We start from the raw sequence: 18,547 nt of genomic DNA, 5'->3' as shown, positions 1-18,547 counted from the left end.
GTATCAGCTTTATTAAATTAGTATTTAATCATTTTTTTGGAATATTCCCAAAAGGAAAACTTTTTCCTATGTTTTATTTAAATTGTTGTTGAATTAAGCTTAAGTTTTTCTTCAGTTCTATAAACTTAAAATCCCTCTGATAATCGTTATAAGTTAACAGATCACTTTTATTTTTTTTATTAAGATATCTAATTATAGGCTTAAAACATTGCACTATATTATAACTGATCCAAAGGAGGATCTCCGTTTACAATTATTTAGGCTAGCCGCTCTATATGCGCCGCGTGTACGTTTGGATCGCGAGTCTCGTGAAAACTGTTTCCCCGTTGGCGGTGATTCTGTTTACTCACCCGAATGTTCCTTCTCGAAATAAAGTAAACTACGAAAGCAGCAACAAAATACAGTAGTCATTGCAAATTGTCGTCGAGCCAATAAAGGCCATTCGGGGTGGCGGGGTGGAGGGGTGCTTGAGATCGGAGAGCGGAAGTACGCACTGCACACCCGATTCTACAAAGCGAAAGTGAAATGTAAAGCACCCCGTTAAACGCACAGCGAAGTCTCCACTGCAAGTGAATGAAAGTCAACTCCCCAAAGCGAATTTCCCTCGTCCCAACCCCACCAATACCCACTAATCCCCTCCAGTCCCCCGATCATGACGAGGGCGATGATTGCATCTAATTGAAATGTTGATCATGTCCTTAACATGCGACTGTCATTGCGGGGCAAAAACCCGACTCTGGCTGTTGTTTTCGTTGTCACTTTTGTTTTGATTTGCCTTGCGCTTTTCTTCAGCATATGGAGTTGATCCTAAACTGGGGATTTAATGGCATAACAGAAGTATGGGAGAATTAAACAGAATTAATTGGGGGCATTATAACGTGATTGAATAGTTTAGATTGATGGAATACATTTATAACTAGTTCAAACGCATGCAACTTAACTTAACTAATATTAAATATTTTCAGAGCGGAACTTCCAAGATTGCCTTATAACGTAAGATATTAATAAATTGTAAGCATCCTTAAACAAACATATGAGGTATTCAAAAGTAAAAACGTTAAAATTGAGCAGTTTAATATCCCAATTTAATTATAAATGTTTTACTACTTGAATTCGCTATAAAAATTGCAATAGCCATTCACAGCTGAAAAATTTAATTTATAACCAATTTTTGCAAAAAGTGAAAAATACGAAAATCGGTCAGAAAGTAATATCTTATCAGATCATCATGGAAATTATGTATTAAGTCGTAAGCTGCTAAAAACAGTCATTATTTTGGATTTGGTTGTTTTTTCCGGTAAGATAAAACTAAAAAGCACTTATACATTCTTTTTATGGTGTTTATTTAGCCAAATTTTCCTAAACACCTTAAAAACAAAATAAGAGAATATTACAATAAAAATTTTAATTTTCCTGGTCAACAGCAATCCCCTGCGGTGTCAACACATTTTATTAAGCATAACTTCAGTACTAATTTAATCAGTTAAAATCTATGATATTGTCTTAGATTAATAATGATGATACTTACTTGTGCGCCTTGATCAAGTTTAAAGTACTTAGCTCGTTTCACGCATTGCCATCACTATTTAAGTTGATTACAAGTGTGTGGAAAGTATGCGGATCCACTTATCTCACTCAGCCAAAGTGTCATATTTCTTAGATAAACTTTAGAACAATGCCACTGGGATGACCGTGCACCACCACCCCCAACCACCGACCAACCCACACTAGTGTTGATTGTCTTGTTTACACCGAAGTCGCTGCTGTTGTTGCTGCTGCTGCAATTTATTAAATCAAATTTATACACAACACAAAACCAGTTGGCTACTTCACCAGAAACCGCAGCCGGGGCAGCAGCTGCAGCAAAAACAAAAGCACAACTGTGAAATTGCCGCAGGTTTATTTATTTTATTTGATTAAATTGTAAGCAACAACGAAGCCAACAACAAACGCAACAAATGAGTGAGCAATGTGCGTGCGACGCCAGAGTTCCAATGACCCGCATGGGTTGCACTCACCATCGCACTCTAAGTTGCACCAAGGCCCCAAAACCCCACAGTCCCCCTATCATTTTGATACTGGTTTTATAGAGGGGTATCCAAAGAACCAAAGTGCATACCAAGATCTTAAAAATCTTCAGAGAGCTTAAGCAGTGAGTAAGTAATTAAAATAAAATCCCTTTGTTAACATGTTAGAAAAAATAACAAGATTTATTCTTATGTTTAAAATATATTATCATCTTTCCGCTTATTATTTTTTCAAATTATTAACAGAACACCAGGTATCCTCAATTCGAGCAATCTTAAAAGCTCATATTCTGTTTTGTTGCAATTTTTAGGGTGCAGCCAGTCGAACAATTTGTCAGATTTGCGTTTTTTTATTTTTCGTTTATTTAATTTTAGAATTGTGTGTGTGTATTTTTTTGGCATTGATTCAAGTTCAACTTGGTTATAGGTGCGACTTGAATAAGCGGAAGTAGTAAGTGGAACAACATTTTGTCTGACTGTTTGTTTACAGGTTCTAAACATAGATGGGCTCGCCAATGCTAGAAACTCAAAAGAATTGGAAGCTCAAGTAGGAGGATATTAATATGATCAGAGGATACAGGTAAGTGGATGACTTTAGGCCCATACCACCGTTGTAATAACCTCCAAAGATCTGCAGGCCGGCGGTTTCGATGCTGCGTTTGCAGTAGTCACCATCGTAGTTCCATCCCACATACTCGTTCGTCCGCAGATTCTCCTGACGCAGCCACTCCTCCAAAGGTGCAAAATATTCACGAAGGGCACTGCCATCCAATCGACCATCCCTCAATGTTTCCTCAAGGACCTCTTGCCAGGGCTGGGAGGCGCCCTTGGACATAAGCGTTCTGAGGGGAAAGAAGAAATTATTTTTGAAAGGATCTCTCATTATGTCAATAATTTTAATTAATACTAATATCTTCATTATTTCTTTTTAAAATAACTTTAAGACCCTATATGCTTAATAAGGAAATTTACAAATGTATAATGTTTATGGCTAAATATCTGCTGCTATCTGTTGAGATTGAAAGAATGAAATAATCACTTTCATTTTTACGTTTTGTATGTTTTTCTATCAATAAATTGATGAAACTGAAATGTGATGGGTATAAATAAGATGATCAAAAGGAATAGAAAAAGATTGATAATACCAAAAATCGTTAACATCTTAATACAAATGAATGGAACTTATAAATTTATTATTAAGATATTAAAATAACTAAAGGTTAATGATTCAACCAAAATCAATTTTAACATTTACTTATTATTCTGAAAAATGCTCACCTATATAATTTATATATATAATGAATTTATATAATCATGTTGATAAAAATATTATTAAATAAATCATAACTTACTTGAGTATATTGCCCGCCGCTGGCTGGCGATATATGTCACACTGGTGCAGCGGCTTCTTGGGATCACCTGGGATATACTGGCCGGACTCGCGACAAAGACCTCTATAGATCTGGAACTGCAGAACCGTGGAGAAAAAGTACCTGAAAGTGGACGGAAACATGACTTTAATGTGACTGGTGCAAATGGGCATTAGAACGGCGGCGGTCACGCTTTTTGGCCGACATAAACATTGTCAATTGTCTCTGGTGAGAGTTGCGAGTTGAGTCAGTCCGTGTTTTTGGTGTTGGTGGTTGGCAGTTGGCAGTTTGAGCCCCAGTCGAGCTGGTCGTTCAATCGCATTCTGGCTCAAGGTCGAGCTCCAGTTGAAGCCTTAAACTAAAGCAAGTCGACGACGCCGACGACCAACAAAAGTCGTTCTCTTGCAGTTTCGAAATCATGCAAAAGTCAAGTTTTGTGGTCTTGTAATTGCCATTTGCTTTATGCTCATTTAATCACATTTATGTTTATGGCATTTTTATTGTATTTTTATGGCGACGACTGCGCAATCAAGTAGCAATTATTCAAAATATAATTCCGAATTGGTTTTACCCTAAGCAGCTGGATTTCGTTTTTTAAATCAAAATTTATAAATAGGAAATCTATTTTCGAAGAAACTATTTTTCTGCGTAGTCACTGCCTTTTGATTTATCATCATTATGCAATATTTTGCCAACGCTTGGGGATTTTTTTAGCATACAAAACTACTAATAAGTTGAGGGCCAAGAACAAGTTCAACTAATGGATTTCTTTTGTTTTTTTTTTTTCCTTCTAAATGAGAGGGAAGAGCCGATAATTTGTTACGGCCTTCTGCTAGGGGATTCCCCAACGGAAGCGGTTTAGATGGTTTTAAGGCGTTGAACTAGAGGTCTGGGGTGAGATCGTTTAATTCCCACAACCACCCCCGCCTCACATAACACTCATTCCTCCCAGCGAGAATGTTGCAAGTGGGGCCTAGGAAAAAATGGCATATTTAATGCTCACTTTTCACAATGTTCGATCACGGCTGCAATACTCCCAGACGTAGAAACAACGTGCCCGGGCACCATTAAGTGCATCAGCTTCGGCAACTGCAACTACTTGGCCCGGTGGCTTGGTGGCTCAGTGGCTTGCTGGCTTGGTGGCTTGGTGGCTCGGTGGTGTGTTATGTTTTTGGCACTTGGCAGCGGTTGCCACATTGCCACATCGTCGCCACATTTTCCCAGAGACGCGACATGACCCAATAACAGGGATTAGGCAGCTGCCTCGTCGTCGTCGTCGCTTGAAGTTGGTGTGGTGTTGCTGTATGTTGCTCTTACTGTTGCTGTTTCAACGGCTGCCATTCATTCGTTCAATCATTCAATCAAACACTCGGCCAGTCTGGCAGTCTTGGTCCAGTCAATCAGAGCCAACATTGTCGGCAATTAGTCCAATTTTTGTTGCTGCAGCTAGTGGTGCCAGTGCTGCTGCCACTGCAGCAACCGCTTTGTGCTAAAATTAAATGTTGCGAAAATTCTTTTCAACGTCTGGGACATGGAACATGTGTTTCATGAAAAATATGCGAAAAATCTTTAATTTTCAGAGACCACAAAGCGAGTGCGATTCAACGATTATTCAACGGCCGTTGCCGCGGGGCGTATGAACGATGTCGTTTATGCGAACGCCACTAATGATCGGTTTTCGGGTTCTCGTCTCGTTGCCGAGCCATTCATTTGGCCAATTGAATGAATGGGCCAGCTGAGCTATCGATGCTTATTTTCCCCTAAGCAGGCAATCGATGGCAATTGACATTTCTGCTTCTGTCTGCCTGCTTTTGCGGACAATCAAAAGACTTGAGCCGCAAACTTCTTGCACAATGCCGGTTTTGGTTGGGGACTTGTGTCTTAACGAAAGAAAAACGGTGAAATTCAATTTTACAGACTTTTGAGTGCCCCCTTACCCACACAAGCTTAGAAATCGTACTCTAGTTTTCTGTAAATGGTATGCTTATAGATTTCTAGTTTGAGCTTATAATTTAATTCAAACTCGATTCCTCCAACTGATGTGAATGTCACTTGTTGAGGTCACAGTGGGTTAGTGCTGTCTCAGATCAGTTTTAGTTTAGTTGGTTGGCGTTTTCTAGCCAGTAGCTGCTAGCCATGCCCCTAAAGTAGTTCAATGTCCCTGACTGACTGATTGACCGCCGGACCCATGAATGCATTCAATCGTTTCGCGAAAACTTTTCAGTCTGCCTGTAATTTTCTGCTAATGTTGTTACTCTTAGGGCAAATGTCACTTCTTATTGTTTCGCTTGACAAAGCAAAAATTGGTTGCGACTTACACATTTTTTGTTTTTTGGGTTTCTTTTTGTTTTACGACTGACCTTGACTTTCATGAGCATGTTCATCAGGTGGAAACGGGTCAGGTTTTGTAATGGAGCAGTGGGGGAATCCGAGAGCAATATCAATTAATTATATCACACCGAGTTCATGACTTCCAAGTTCAAACTTAGCGATAAGAAGTTTGGTTCATGAGCTTTTAATGTTGTGATTTTTCCCACAATGATTTAATGGTGATGATGTTTTCTTAAGTGATCTTTGGGCTAAAATCTTTTAACAGTAAATAATAAAATCTAAAAGGATTCTGCTTTTATAATTTGAGTTTAATGAACGTTTCTTTCTATGGTGTTATATATAATCAGTTAAGTTTTACAAATGTAGTCTAAAGTTCTATGTGTCATCTTCTTTAATCTTTACTTTACATCGATGACAAATTGATCCCATTAGGAAATTAATTGAATATTTTAAACACTGCCCCGGGCCGTACTAATTCACAACTTTTAGATTTATTTAAATGTTACCAAAATTTATGCGCATTTGTAATGTGCATTTTTATATATAAACAATAAAATCGAAGCAAAAAAACTGGTTACTTGTCGGAAATCGTTTAGGCTTTTCACTTGATATGTCAAAATGCCAAAAACTTTGCACAGAAAACGTGGCCAGCCCGATGCCGGAGTGGAGCCAAAGCCAATGGCCGGGGCATTAGGCATACGCCCTGTTGGCCACGCCACTCTCTTGGCCCGGCCAGCAAATCATTTAAGCGCCATGGGCGTGTGGTCTAAACAAACTAAGGCGACCACGACAACGAATGGCCAACAGCTTCCTTCAAAGATCGCGACTCAGATGGCTTAGTTTTTATTTTATTTTTTTTGCGTTGACTGCTGCTGCTTTTTTTTCTCTTCTCGTTTAGAAACATTGCGGATGCAGTCGCTCCAAGTCGGCAAGAAGTCGGTCCGGTTTTTGTCTTGGCCATAAATAGAGTTCGAGTTGATGTCGACGTGGATGGCGATTCAGTACGTTGCACAATGCACTTTCAGTTTCGAATTCCGATTCCGATTTCAACTCCAATTCCGATCCGTTCGCGGCAGCACATTGCTCATTTTCGAGATACGACAAAAGCCAGTGCTATGTAATTCCACTCTTAATTGTATCATTATTTATTGTTCTAGATCCGCTTTTTGGAACCTAATTAGCATTTAATTCGAGATCACTTTTGTTTGCGTCTCGATTGTCGCTAGATCCGTGCGCATAAATCAATAATCTAGTGAACCCAATCGCCAGACAATCCACTCGAGGCAACCCAGACTCGTGGCAGCGAACTTGATCTAATTCCTTTCCGAATTGCCATAAAAGTTGTTATGTTCGGCGTAATGATTATTTTTATTTTTATCATTTTACGTTATTTTTTTAGGTTGGCTTGTTGGCAAAAAGTTGTAAAAGTTTTTGTAGTTTGGCAAGGTAGTCAAAATATGTATAAAATATATGGCTAAAAAAAATGGTTTGCGCTTGCAGCTCGTTACTTTTATGATGATGGAAGTTCGGAAAAGTAGCGAGGATCGCTTAAATGCTGAGGTCAAGCCAAATGTATTGTACCCCGAATGATTAAAAAAAAAATCTAGTAAAATATAAAAACAAATTTTGATCTGTTCACTTCCCTAAACCAATTTTTCTTTAACATTTCAGATAAAAATGTCTATTACAAAACATTTTATATTTAAATCAGAAACTTTAAGATTAAACAGAAAATCTATAAATTTGTAAAAAGGCAAAAGAGTAAATTATTGTCTGGGTATAGTCATAATTTACAAGCCAAGAAAATATATTTAAATGCTCTAAGGTCGTTAAAAACGAAAATGGTTGCTTATAAAGCTAGTACATGATTATGATTAACGATAAACTGGAAACATTTTTTTAGAACTTATTTTTGGTTATTAGAGTTTTATTTTCGACCATATTGTAATATTTAATATGCAATGTGCATTGCCGTTATGCATAGTTTTGTTACACATCGGTTTCATCCGTTAGTCATCTTATTGCGGATGGAAATTTCCCAGACCATTTTGAAGTTGGCATGTCAAATTGTTCACTTGCAGCCCAACACGCTTACAATTGTGTGAATAATCGCATGCCAGTCGACGTGAGTGAGGATTGCCACCGAGCGCCAGCCAACTTCTGGCCCTAATAAGCCTAATTAATATTTGGCTAATTTGGGGCCTCTTTGGCATACTCTCAGGCCCAAGTAGCCTAACCAAAACTCTAGAAACGGACCGCAACAGCGTGCACAAGAGTCACAGCAACCGAACGTTAACACACTCCGAACAATTGGCCATAAATCAGCAGGGGGACACTGGGCTAACTGCAGTTATTGTTGTCGTTATAATCAATGAATTACGTCGCATCGGTTGACCACAATTTATGGCGACTTCGAACATGAGAATCCGCACACCGAGTAAAAATGCAAACTGAGACCGAAGTCGATGCCGATGCCGAAATGCAACTGCAGCAGCTTGCAATTCGGGGAATGGTGGTCAATCGCCCGGCTTTGATGTTGCAACCGCATCCACAAACAACGTGCCACGCCCCTTTCTCTATGACTATACCAAAACCTCCCCCTCAATCGGAGTATCTAATGGATACGTCAGACAGAAGTGTATCTTTCGTTGTTGTGGGCAAAACTTGGCTCCGTTCCATGTGGCGAAACATAGAAAACGACACAAATTCAGCTGAAAGTAAAAGTTTTCAGAAACCCACAGAGCCCCAGTTGATTTTAGGACTGAGAAACAACATGTAATGGGGAAGAATAGTCGTCTGCGTCATTAAAGACGTATTTTAAACAGCAAATCAAGTTTACCCATTTACGTATTTGAGTTAATCTTGATTGGTAATATTGGATAGTCCGTTAAAGCAAACCTCACATTAGAATATTTGATAGAACGTTCTCTTTTTGAATCGATTACATAAATATATGCAAATTTATTAATTTAGAAATCATTTATTGTAATACAAGTTTGTCTGGCAATGACGACGAAATTCAAAACAAGAAAGGAAGGAAATTTTTGGTGACCAAAGGTTATTGTTTGAAAAGATACTTATCAAATACAAACGTAAATTATAAAACTAAATTAGTTGTAGTAAATTATAAAACTAAATTAGTTGTAGTATAATTATAACGATTTGTGATTTGTAATTTTGTTTTTTGGAGATCTATGCAATTTAAAAATCTGTAATTACTTGAATAAATTCATAAAACTAAAACAAGGAGGAAAGGTTTACTCAAGAGTCACAGATAGATTCAAACAAAGTAATAAAATTAAATTCAACTTGACTAAAAAATAAAAAAAAGTATTAAAAATAGCACTAAGGCAGCAAAAGAGTCATTTATTTTGGATAGTTGTCCAACGGGTCAATAAGGAATAAACAATTAAAACAGCGCCCCTGCGAACATCAAACATGCTTTTAGACAAGCTTTGTTTTATTAGTTCAGCCTTTTAAAACTATAGCCGAAATGTTGACAAAAAGTTTTTTGAATTTGGAAAGCTGCTTTTTATGCCGATCGCTAAATGTTTGTTTTAGTTTGATTGCCTTTGTAGAATCTGAAGTAGACAATAGAAAATGCAAATATGTTTCCCGCCTGGCAGAGTCAGACAATGGGATTAGTCAATCACGGTGCACGCATATCATTTTGGCTGTCAGATGGTTGGTGCCGGAGTCCAACATCCAACAGGTTTCATTTTGCGCATTAACAAATAATTATGCTGGCAATTGCCAAATCACGGACTCAGCCTGGCTGATATGTAATCTGATTTTGTGCAAATGCAGCGGCAACTACTCCGACCCATAAAGGCCTTTCACTTTTGCGGCAGAGTGCAGATCTCACGCATGGCACCCGATCCAGTCACAGTCACTGTTCCAGTCGCAGCTCCATTTGCAATCCCAGTCGGGGTTCCACACCGCAGTCTCCCACTCCCACCAGTCGGGTGGCATACAATGTTGTCGATAATCGATTTCAAAAACGAAATATGATCCCCGAGCCGCACTGTTATGCATTCCGCTCTGTTGCATCAGTTTTCACCACCCCCAATCCGAAGTCATCTATTCCGACATTCGCCATCAAAGAAGCCGAGAAATTCCAGCTAGCTTCCGTTTTCACCTCGTCATTGCAGGAAGTGCAAATTGGCAACCTGAGACACCAGAGGGTGTCAAGAAAACCAGAAAGCCTAATTATGACATCAATAGAAATCGATACATCACATTCCCCTCCTCGGGAGTTAATATTGTGATGATGCAAATACAATATATCCATAATTTCATTTTTAATTTTTTCTATTTTGTAGCTTCACACCTATTTGGTACACATAAACTTAAATACTCCACGGAATAAATTCAAATATGTTTATGGTATATAAATAATATATAAAAAATGTATTATTAAGGAGGCTTGTAGAATGAACCTATTAAAAGTGATTTGCTCCTGATATTAAATAATAGACAACGGAGACGAATAATTATACTAAACTTTTTTCTGGTTCATAAAATATAGCTCAATAAATTAATATATTTAAGGCAATTATATGTGGATTATTTTTTGAATGAAAAAATAAATCTACATACTACGGTTAAATCAAGTTTGGTTTTATTTATTCATAAAAAGTCGATTTAAAATTATTGTTTGTTGAATTTTTGTTTATTAGGCCGCAAATTTAAAACGTTTCAATATAAATTCAGAGGTAATTTGGGGTACTATGTTTTGATTAAGAAAAGATAACCCCGTTGTACGTTTCCAGATTTATAACTCTCAAATTTTAATTGCATTCCTGATTTATAAATATGATATTAATATGCTATTTTTTATTGCCTAATGGAATCAAAACAAAAGCTGATAGAATCTGTATTAAGTAGACACTATTGATTTCGAGAATCAGGTTCGTACAAATCTTTTGACTTCTGAAACTTGCCAAACAAAACAAACCAATTTTAATTGACTTATGACCTTTTGCAGAGATATATTTTGGGAACAATATGCTGAGAAACCCGAAGACTGTTTACCCAAATCAAAACATAAATAACAAAAAATCTTAGTACGTTCTCCGGGATTTTCCCAAGATAAATTTCAATTTAGCATATGGTAAATTTATTTAATTTGCCTTTTTTTATGATACCAAATTGATCTAATCAAATTTGCACCCATATTTTATGAGTCGGCGGCTTAAATCACCAATACAGACAAAGCAGAGCCCCGAATGCCCGAGTATTGGTGGTGTGCCGATGTATTGGTAAGCGCTTCCGCTTGAAACTTTCCGAGCAGCACTCACACAGTTGCACAGCCAACTAACACATGCAAAAAGCAAACCAAGCTCAAAGCTTTGAAGAGAGCATTTTAACTGGCTTTTACTGGGAAAAGCTTTTGGAAACCGCTCGACAACTTGGTTTGGCGGCGTTTTCAGTTTCGTTTTGACACAAAAACTCTTTGGGGGTATAAAAGCGCGCCACTGACCACAGACAGCATCCAGTCAAAGGTTTGGAATCGCTTGTGATTCTACAATCCTTCCACAGTCTATTTCGCTGTTACTGAGTTGCTTGTAAGTGAAGCCAAATGCCAAGTTAATTTTTGTTTGTTTCTAAAATACGTGTAAAACTTTATGTGAAAATTAAATAAAGTCAAATCTGTGATTAAAAAAAAAGTTATAATTGTGTCCATACTTGTGCTTCTTATAAGTTTAACATCATAAGGAATGCGTTAACTTCTTAGGAAATGCGTTGAATAAGCTTAACTTCTCAAAGAACACTTTAAATTAGTTAGACTTCTAAAATAATGCTTTTTAATTTAAACTATTAATTGCTGTTTTCTATAGAAAAACCTATGTTGATTTTCATATAAGTAATTCAATTGTTTTCTTTGTTTATTTACAGCCTTGGCAAGTCCCGACAGACACCACAATGAAAGTATTCGTAAGTACAATGATATGTAGAACTTAATTTCAATCATAACGCAAGAAATTCCATTTGATATGTAAATGGGCGCGAATGTGTGAATTTATAGGATTGGTAGCATATTTAAGTGTGGGAAATCTAGAAAAAATTCATAGAATTGCAATTAATTGCATACAGAACAATACCAACTTGAACTAATTTTTCATGTAGCAATATAGCTGAGACTAATGTGAACTTTTTGCAATGCAAAAAAAACCGATACTGTTTTGCTGACCATCTTCCGTAAACAATACAATCCGTTCAATTGCATGAACAAAGGTGAAATGCCCGCAAATGAACAACTTCAACTTGAAAGAAATGGCTAATAAGCGTCTATTAACTGAACGATCATAATTGGAGTGCCAGCCACGTCTTGTACCGGGCCGTAATCAACTGGGTTCATGTGCTCAATTAAAGTCAACTCCAAATGCACTCGCCGCGTCCCGCACTGCGTATGCGTAACGTGCCGAAAGTCAGTGGAAGGGGAAAAGTGGGTGGCGGGAAGTGGAAGTGGGCGAAGTCTACTTTTGGGGCGTAACTCTGCACTGCATCATTTATGCACGGCACGCACGAATTTCACTTGACCATTTGAATCGCAAAAGAGGGCGATGAGACAACCGACCGCACAACCGCGATTCGGGCGACATATCGCATTCGCTTTCTAATGCGATTAGGTAATCGATCAAACTCGGCTATGGGTCATAAAAAAGTCTGCCTGTCTGTTGGGCAATATGCGTTGCAAAAATTGGGTCAGAATTGGTACAAGATGGCAAAAGAGTTCAAACGAAGATATAAATAAGACTAGCTTTACTGTGAAGGATCTTTAAACTCTATCTGAGAATGAGTTCCTTAAAATTCCTTTTTTTTTTAATTTTAAATACTTTAAATAACTTTAATGTCGGGGCTTAGGATTAATTTTTATTCAAGCCCAATATCCTAACAGCTTCCCTCACAAAATAATATGGAACCAATCCTTTAATTGTAGTGACTAGTCATATAACAAGTAGTTCTAGCAAAAATTCGGAACAAATAAAAAAAGGATAATGCTAATTAAGAAGTAAGAGTGAACATTAAAATAGATAAAACATTAAAAGCATAAATAAATACTATATTTATTTAAACCTATTTATACCTGAATTTCTGATAGATATAAAATTAAATGAAAAGTATTCAATTATTAATGGAAAGTTTGGAATGTCTTATCCTTTACCCACTCCTAATTGACCCCATCACCCCATTCTGTTGCAGATCTGCTTAGCCGCTCTGCTGGTGGCTTCCGCCTGCGCCAGCAAAACCGAGGGTGAGAAGGTGCCGCTGGAGAAGAAGCTGGACAAGCGCGGCCTGCTCGACCTGGGCTACGGCTACGGCCATGCTGGTCTGGACACCGGCTACATTGGACACGGCTCCATCTCCGGACACGGCAGCTACGGACACGGCTACGGACTGACCGGACACTCGGCTCCCGCTGCCATCGCCGTGGGTCACAGTGGTCCTGGCATCGCCATCGGACACTCTGCCCCCGCCGTGGCCGTCCACCACGCCCCCGCCCCCTATGTGATCAGCAAGCAGGCCGATGTGCACAAGACCATCACCATCACCAAGGGAATCCCCGTGCCAGTGCATGTGGACCGCCCCTATCCCGTGGTCCATGAGAAGCGCGTGCCCGTGGAGGTTAAGGTGCCCGTTCCCCAGCCCTACGAGGTCATCCGCAAGGTGCCCGTGACCGTCAAGGAGTACGTGAAGGTGCCCGTGCCAGTGCCCCAGCCCTACGAGGTGATCCGCCACGAGAAGGTGCCCATCCATGTGCCCGTCGACCGTCCCGTCCCCGTCGAGGTGCCCAGGCCCTACCCCGTGCCGGTGGCCAAGCCCTACCCCGTCTACGTGGAGAAGGCCGTCAATGTCCAGGTGCCGGTGCATGTGGACCGTCCCTATCCCGTCTACGTGAAGGTGCCCGTCGTCTCCCACTCCGTGGTGAAGCACGCCCCCACCGTGGCCGTCAGCAGCTATCCAGTTAGCGCCATTGGACACAGCGCCATTGGACACAGCGTCATCGGACACGACGCCTCCGTGTACGCCGACCATCATGGCTACCACAAGTAAGCGGACGGACCGGAAGCGGGCGATTGGGCGATTCCATTGGAGCGAGCGGACTTTCTGGAAATGAGCCGAAGCAAATCTAGCAACATTTTCAATTATCTACCAACTCCACCACCACCTGTCAGCCTTCATCCTTTCCCATCCGAGCAGAAACTAAAAACCCCGGGAAGTCCAACTTCCGCCCTGCCACTCTCTGTAGCTGTTAAGAACCCAAGATGAAACAAGCAATGCCTTTTGTAAATTATTTCCAATCCAGCCATCCAATGGAAGCCATTGTGCTGGGCCAATACTCCAGATTTAGGATAAATACCAGCTAACTGTTTGTAAATTTTACCATTTATGGACAGCTTAGCCGGCCACGTTTATCAGTGAAAGGTTTCGGCGCACAATGAATTGAATGGATAACAACAGAAATATCTATGTGAAAATCTATTAAGGACAAATAAAATAAAATGTATAAAATAATTCATATGTCTTTTCTCACTGGTTCGCTGCTGGAAATAGTTTATCATCGGTTGCTTTGTTAACGAATATCTTGTAAATATATTTTGTAAATAAAGAGTATGTCGTTATTAAATCCTGGTCTTTTGTAAATGGTTGGCTGTTTTTTATGAAAAGTCTGAGTTGAATTGAGTGCGTTTCAACAACACAATTATTAATAAAAATGTATTTACAAAAAAAATAGTCTTTTCTTTTAAAAAAGTTATAAGGTATTCCACAAGCTTAAACAATTGTAGACTATTATATGTAGATGCCATTCATTATTAAAATAATACAAACAATCAGATTTGTGACCTGGTAAATATAAAAAACAATATTTATTAAACGGCAAAAAAACGTACTTGATAACTTCTTTACAGAGTCATACTATACTGAAGATATTTTCAATAAAATATAAAAAACGTCCAAATATTATTCGGTATCTAAGCATAAAAAATATGGATACAAAAAATAACAATATTGTTCATTCAAAAATAAAGACATTCTAAATTTTCAAGGTCCTCAACAGGATACCAGTAATTATTTTATAACAGTCAGAGGTTGATTATTCATACTTGTAATTAAGTGCAGCTTAAACTTTAATAAATCAATTGCACTTCACAATAAAAACGTATATCTTCACGCCTTCCTGGTAGGTAAATCCGAAAATCCTCTCACCATGCCAATCACCTGGGCTGACATGACCTAAATTGGCGAAGCATTTGCATTGAGACGGAAGGAAACATCAAGTTGTGGATGCCACCAGCAGACGAGCTCATAGGCTAATCGATTACAGGCCAAGTGATGTAAAGAGCTGAGATGAGCTCTGATCGGATTCAGATTCAGATACAGATACAGATGCAGATGCAGAGGAGACGTGAGCAAGGTCGACCAGAGCAGTAGCCGAAGATGACGTGCACTTCTCCATTCCTATCCATTCCCAAGTCAGCGTCAGACGAGTTCATTTAAAAGTCGCTCGTAAATTTCAGTAACATTTAGCCACATGCGTAGGACTGGCCGACGGACGGAAGAAGAGCAGACACTTGATATTTAATGTCGGTTTTCAGCTTTTTACGACAAGTGAACGAACTAAGCCGGGTTTTTCCTCATCAAATACCAAAATATCAACTTTCAAACTGCAAAAACTTCTTAGCATGTTTATTTTTGATGAATTGAATCAATTAAGTTTAGGGCTACTTAGCATTTGTTTACTTCAAAGGCGAAAGGAAAAAAAAACAACAAGAATCCGGTTTGTCCATCTTACTTATTACCCAAACGAGGGCAATTAAAACAGTTTTTCTAAACATGCTTACCATATATTAGAGATCAGCACGTTTATTTTCGGGATGATCCGTTTGGGTTTTAATACTGTTAATGTTCATGTTAATGTTCGGGGCCAAAGCCCTCTGGACGACTTTGGTTTTTGATCCCAAGGACGCTGATCGCGCCAAAGACGGAACTGAAACAACTTTCTAATAAAAAGTCACCCGTTCTTGTTAATTTCTGACTTAATTTCCTTCGACTTCGATTTAGAAACAAAAGAGAGCCGATCCGTCTCTGGACAGAACCAGTTCCAGGCCAAAGAATTCATTTAGCTTTGGCCGAAGGTCGGCGACTTTGTGGACAGCATGTGCACACCATCCATTGGGGGCGTGGCAGGGGCACACACCGCACTTACATGCACTCGTAATTCTGTATTTTCAACCATAATTTGTTACGAATTATAATCTGCTCTTGACGGTTGCTCTCGTGTTTGCCATTTGTAGGTGTTGTGCCAATGTGCATATTCCCATTCTTACACCCATATACCTACATTTGATTCGTTCTTGACTTGGTTTGTGTTTCGGGTTATGCAATGCTCTCAATTATAAAGCGGATCTCTCTATCAAGCTTAATTGTCGCCGTGCTTAGGGTCCAATTACTACAAATTAGTTTGAGCAAGAATGCCGCAAGTTGATCAATACCACACTTGCTACATAGTAATTAAATACAAATATATTTTAATGGTTAATAATTGCATAGAATGCATACAACCTTATCTAGGGGTGTTTTAGCTTAAGGGACTTTGCTTGCATTTTCTAAAGTAATAACCGACTGAAACAAAAAATTTAAAATGAAAATACTTAAAATACTAATATATGGCTTTGAATTTCTTTGTGTGTGAAATAAAAGGACAACCTTTGCATGAATCGAATTCCAACGATACTTTTTTTAAATCTTGTCAATTAAAGAATCTCAAAATATCCAAATTTACAAAAATAAATCTTGTATCAATAACTTAATATTTTCTCCTCAATCAAATTAAGTTATGAACTGCACAAATGTGTGGTTAACTTTTAAAAGCTGTACATGAATATGCATAAGTAACATCCGTGATACCAGCGAAGCTCATATCTGGAGCACTGTCAACTCATAAATCAACGGCTTATGTATCCGCCCATAATCGAAAAAGAGATCCCACACACGCCGCATTGATTGGGTCTCAGATACCTGAAGGAATTGCCCGAGTTGCAGCATTTACGCAATGATAACCATTCCGGCCGAGCGACAAGCAACAAATTGCGCCAACCGACGGCGGCCAATTAAAACTATATTTCTTGCACCGATCGGTGGGGAAATCGGTGGGAACGATTGGATGATGGGGGAGGTACGCATATTTGCTGAAACTTAATTAATTGCCACAAAATGATGGAGACACAATCGCAACGGCGGACGACAAAAGATGGCAACTTGAAAACGAATTTTCGCAATTCTCGGCTTTTGGCCGCGTCTGAGAAAAGGCCACCGAAAGACGTTCCACGTATTGCCAAATGCGAAACTTTTGCTCTAATGAACGACTATCCAGTCGGTGGCGTTTTGAAGGTCACCACCAACTTGTCCATCGCCAAAATCCAAGCCGAATGCTTCTGCAACGTCAAACAGTTGTCGACCAATTGCGAAATGAATTGGTTTAGTTTTAGTATTTGATTTTTTCCTATGCTCGAAATGCTTGTCTGTTTGCCAGCAGTTTGCACAGAAATCACGACAAAAAAAACCTGCACCAGTTTCTCGATCACAAAACTTAAAACCCAAAACCGAAACCAAAAACCGAAACTCAAATTGCAAACAAACGTAATCGAAGTCGCCGGTGCGCAAGTCAAGTGAAGCGAACGTCTTTGGCAATCTGGAAATCCCAGTGACTCCTACCCAATCCGAGCCCCCTCCAAAGACCCTCCCACAAGATCTCCCCCTATATCGTATATGTCTTCAGTTGGCCAGCCAACGGCAAACGAAATCATTTTTTATAGCCACAATGCAATTGACATGGTGCATGATCGCATTTCAGCTAAATGCTAAGACTGTTGACCCCACGGCGATGAGTTGTAACTCAAGACAGTACAGAAGAATGCAAGGAAAAACAATAAAAAAAAATTGACAAGATTTCCTTAGTAATAACATATTTTACTGCCACTTTAAGTATTAACATTTATCGATTTAACTTGTTAGCAACTCCATATGACTTAACTATATGTTGTCCCCTCAAAATGTTTTAATCATTTTAGTATATGTTTCCAAGAAATTGTTTTTGATATAATAAAATAATTACCTGTTTCTTTATTTTTAGGAACCACTATAAATGTTTTTATTAATATAATTAATCTGTCTGTCAAAAATAAATAATAATAATAAATCACTGAAATTTATAGCTAGGCGAAATTTTTGAATGTTTTTCGATGAATAGTTAACTCTGAGTTAATGAACCTCCTTTGAGCTATACGTATTTTTATAACTTCCTAAACAGCTATCCTTTCCATCTATACTACACTCCAGATCATATCTTGACGTGGAGTTATGACTTCTCAACCTCCCTGACTTCTGCTTAACTACCTGTCCGTACTCATCTCCGCCCCATCTGATGGTACATTCAAATTGCAAACAATTAAGCGCACAAATGCTACCGCATCGCATTCAATCCGATTATGCAATTTTTCTTTTGAATTATGGCCGTAAATAGTGGTCTGGTCTGGCCTAGTCTCGACCACGGGTGTGTTTCTCGCACGAAAGCTGCGCGAATCCTTTCACCTGCGTCCAGCGAACGAAACAAAAGACTCAGGCAACGAACTCGATTCCAGCGCGATTTATCCCCACTCAGTTGCCATTTCCGTATTGAAAGTGTTTCTCTGGGGCTGTGGACACTCCTTCAAGTTCTCTAACTACACCGGGAACTATGTCAAACGTTGGCCAACAAAGTCGGGGCAACGCCTTTTGTGGGGGATAGCAGTCCCAAATTGAAAAGCCAAATCT

General features: G+C 39.0%; 2 protein-coding genes across 2 annotated transcripts in view; one reads left to right on the top strand and one right to left on the bottom strand.

Moving 5' to 3' along the window:
- Nucleotides 1-2,187: 2,187 nt before the first annotated feature.
- The window catches only part of LOC108051844 (angiotensin-converting enzyme), a 45,179-nt gene continuing 28,819 nt past the window's right edge, over nt 2,188-18,547 (bottom strand). The window contains exons 8-9 of the mRNA XM_044459685.1: nt 3,380-3,520; nt 2,188-2,869 (exon numbers count right to left, since the gene is read on the bottom strand). Coding sequence (XP_044315620.1) covers nt 2,554-2,869; nt 3,380-3,520 — 457 coding nt within the window. The 3' untranslated portion in view covers nt 2,188-2,553. The remainder of the gene's footprint in view (nt 2,870-3,379; nt 3,521-18,547) is intronic.
- Nucleotides 11,188-14,248, top strand: LOC108051893 (zinc finger protein 512B). Its single transcript, XM_017134170.2, has 3 exons — nt 11,188-11,295; nt 11,627-11,665; nt 12,935-14,248. Exons 2-3 carry the CDS (start codon nt 11,654-11,656, stop codon nt 13,784-13,786), a joined length of 864 nt encoding a protein of 287 aa, XP_016989659.2. The 5' UTR covers nt 11,188-11,295; nt 11,627-11,653; the 3' UTR covers nt 13,787-14,248.

The sequence above is a fragment of the Drosophila rhopaloa genome, unplaced genomic scaffold (genome assembly GCF_018152115.1).
Source record: "Drosophila rhopaloa isolate 14029-0021.01 unplaced genomic scaffold, ASM1815211v1 contig_2, whole genome shotgun sequence".
Taxonomy (NCBI): Eukaryota; Metazoa; Arthropoda; class Insecta; order Diptera; family Drosophilidae; genus Drosophila; species Drosophila rhopaloa.
The sequence above is the reverse complement of the archived record's forward strand: the minus strand, read 5'-3'. Positions and strand labels throughout refer to the sequence as shown.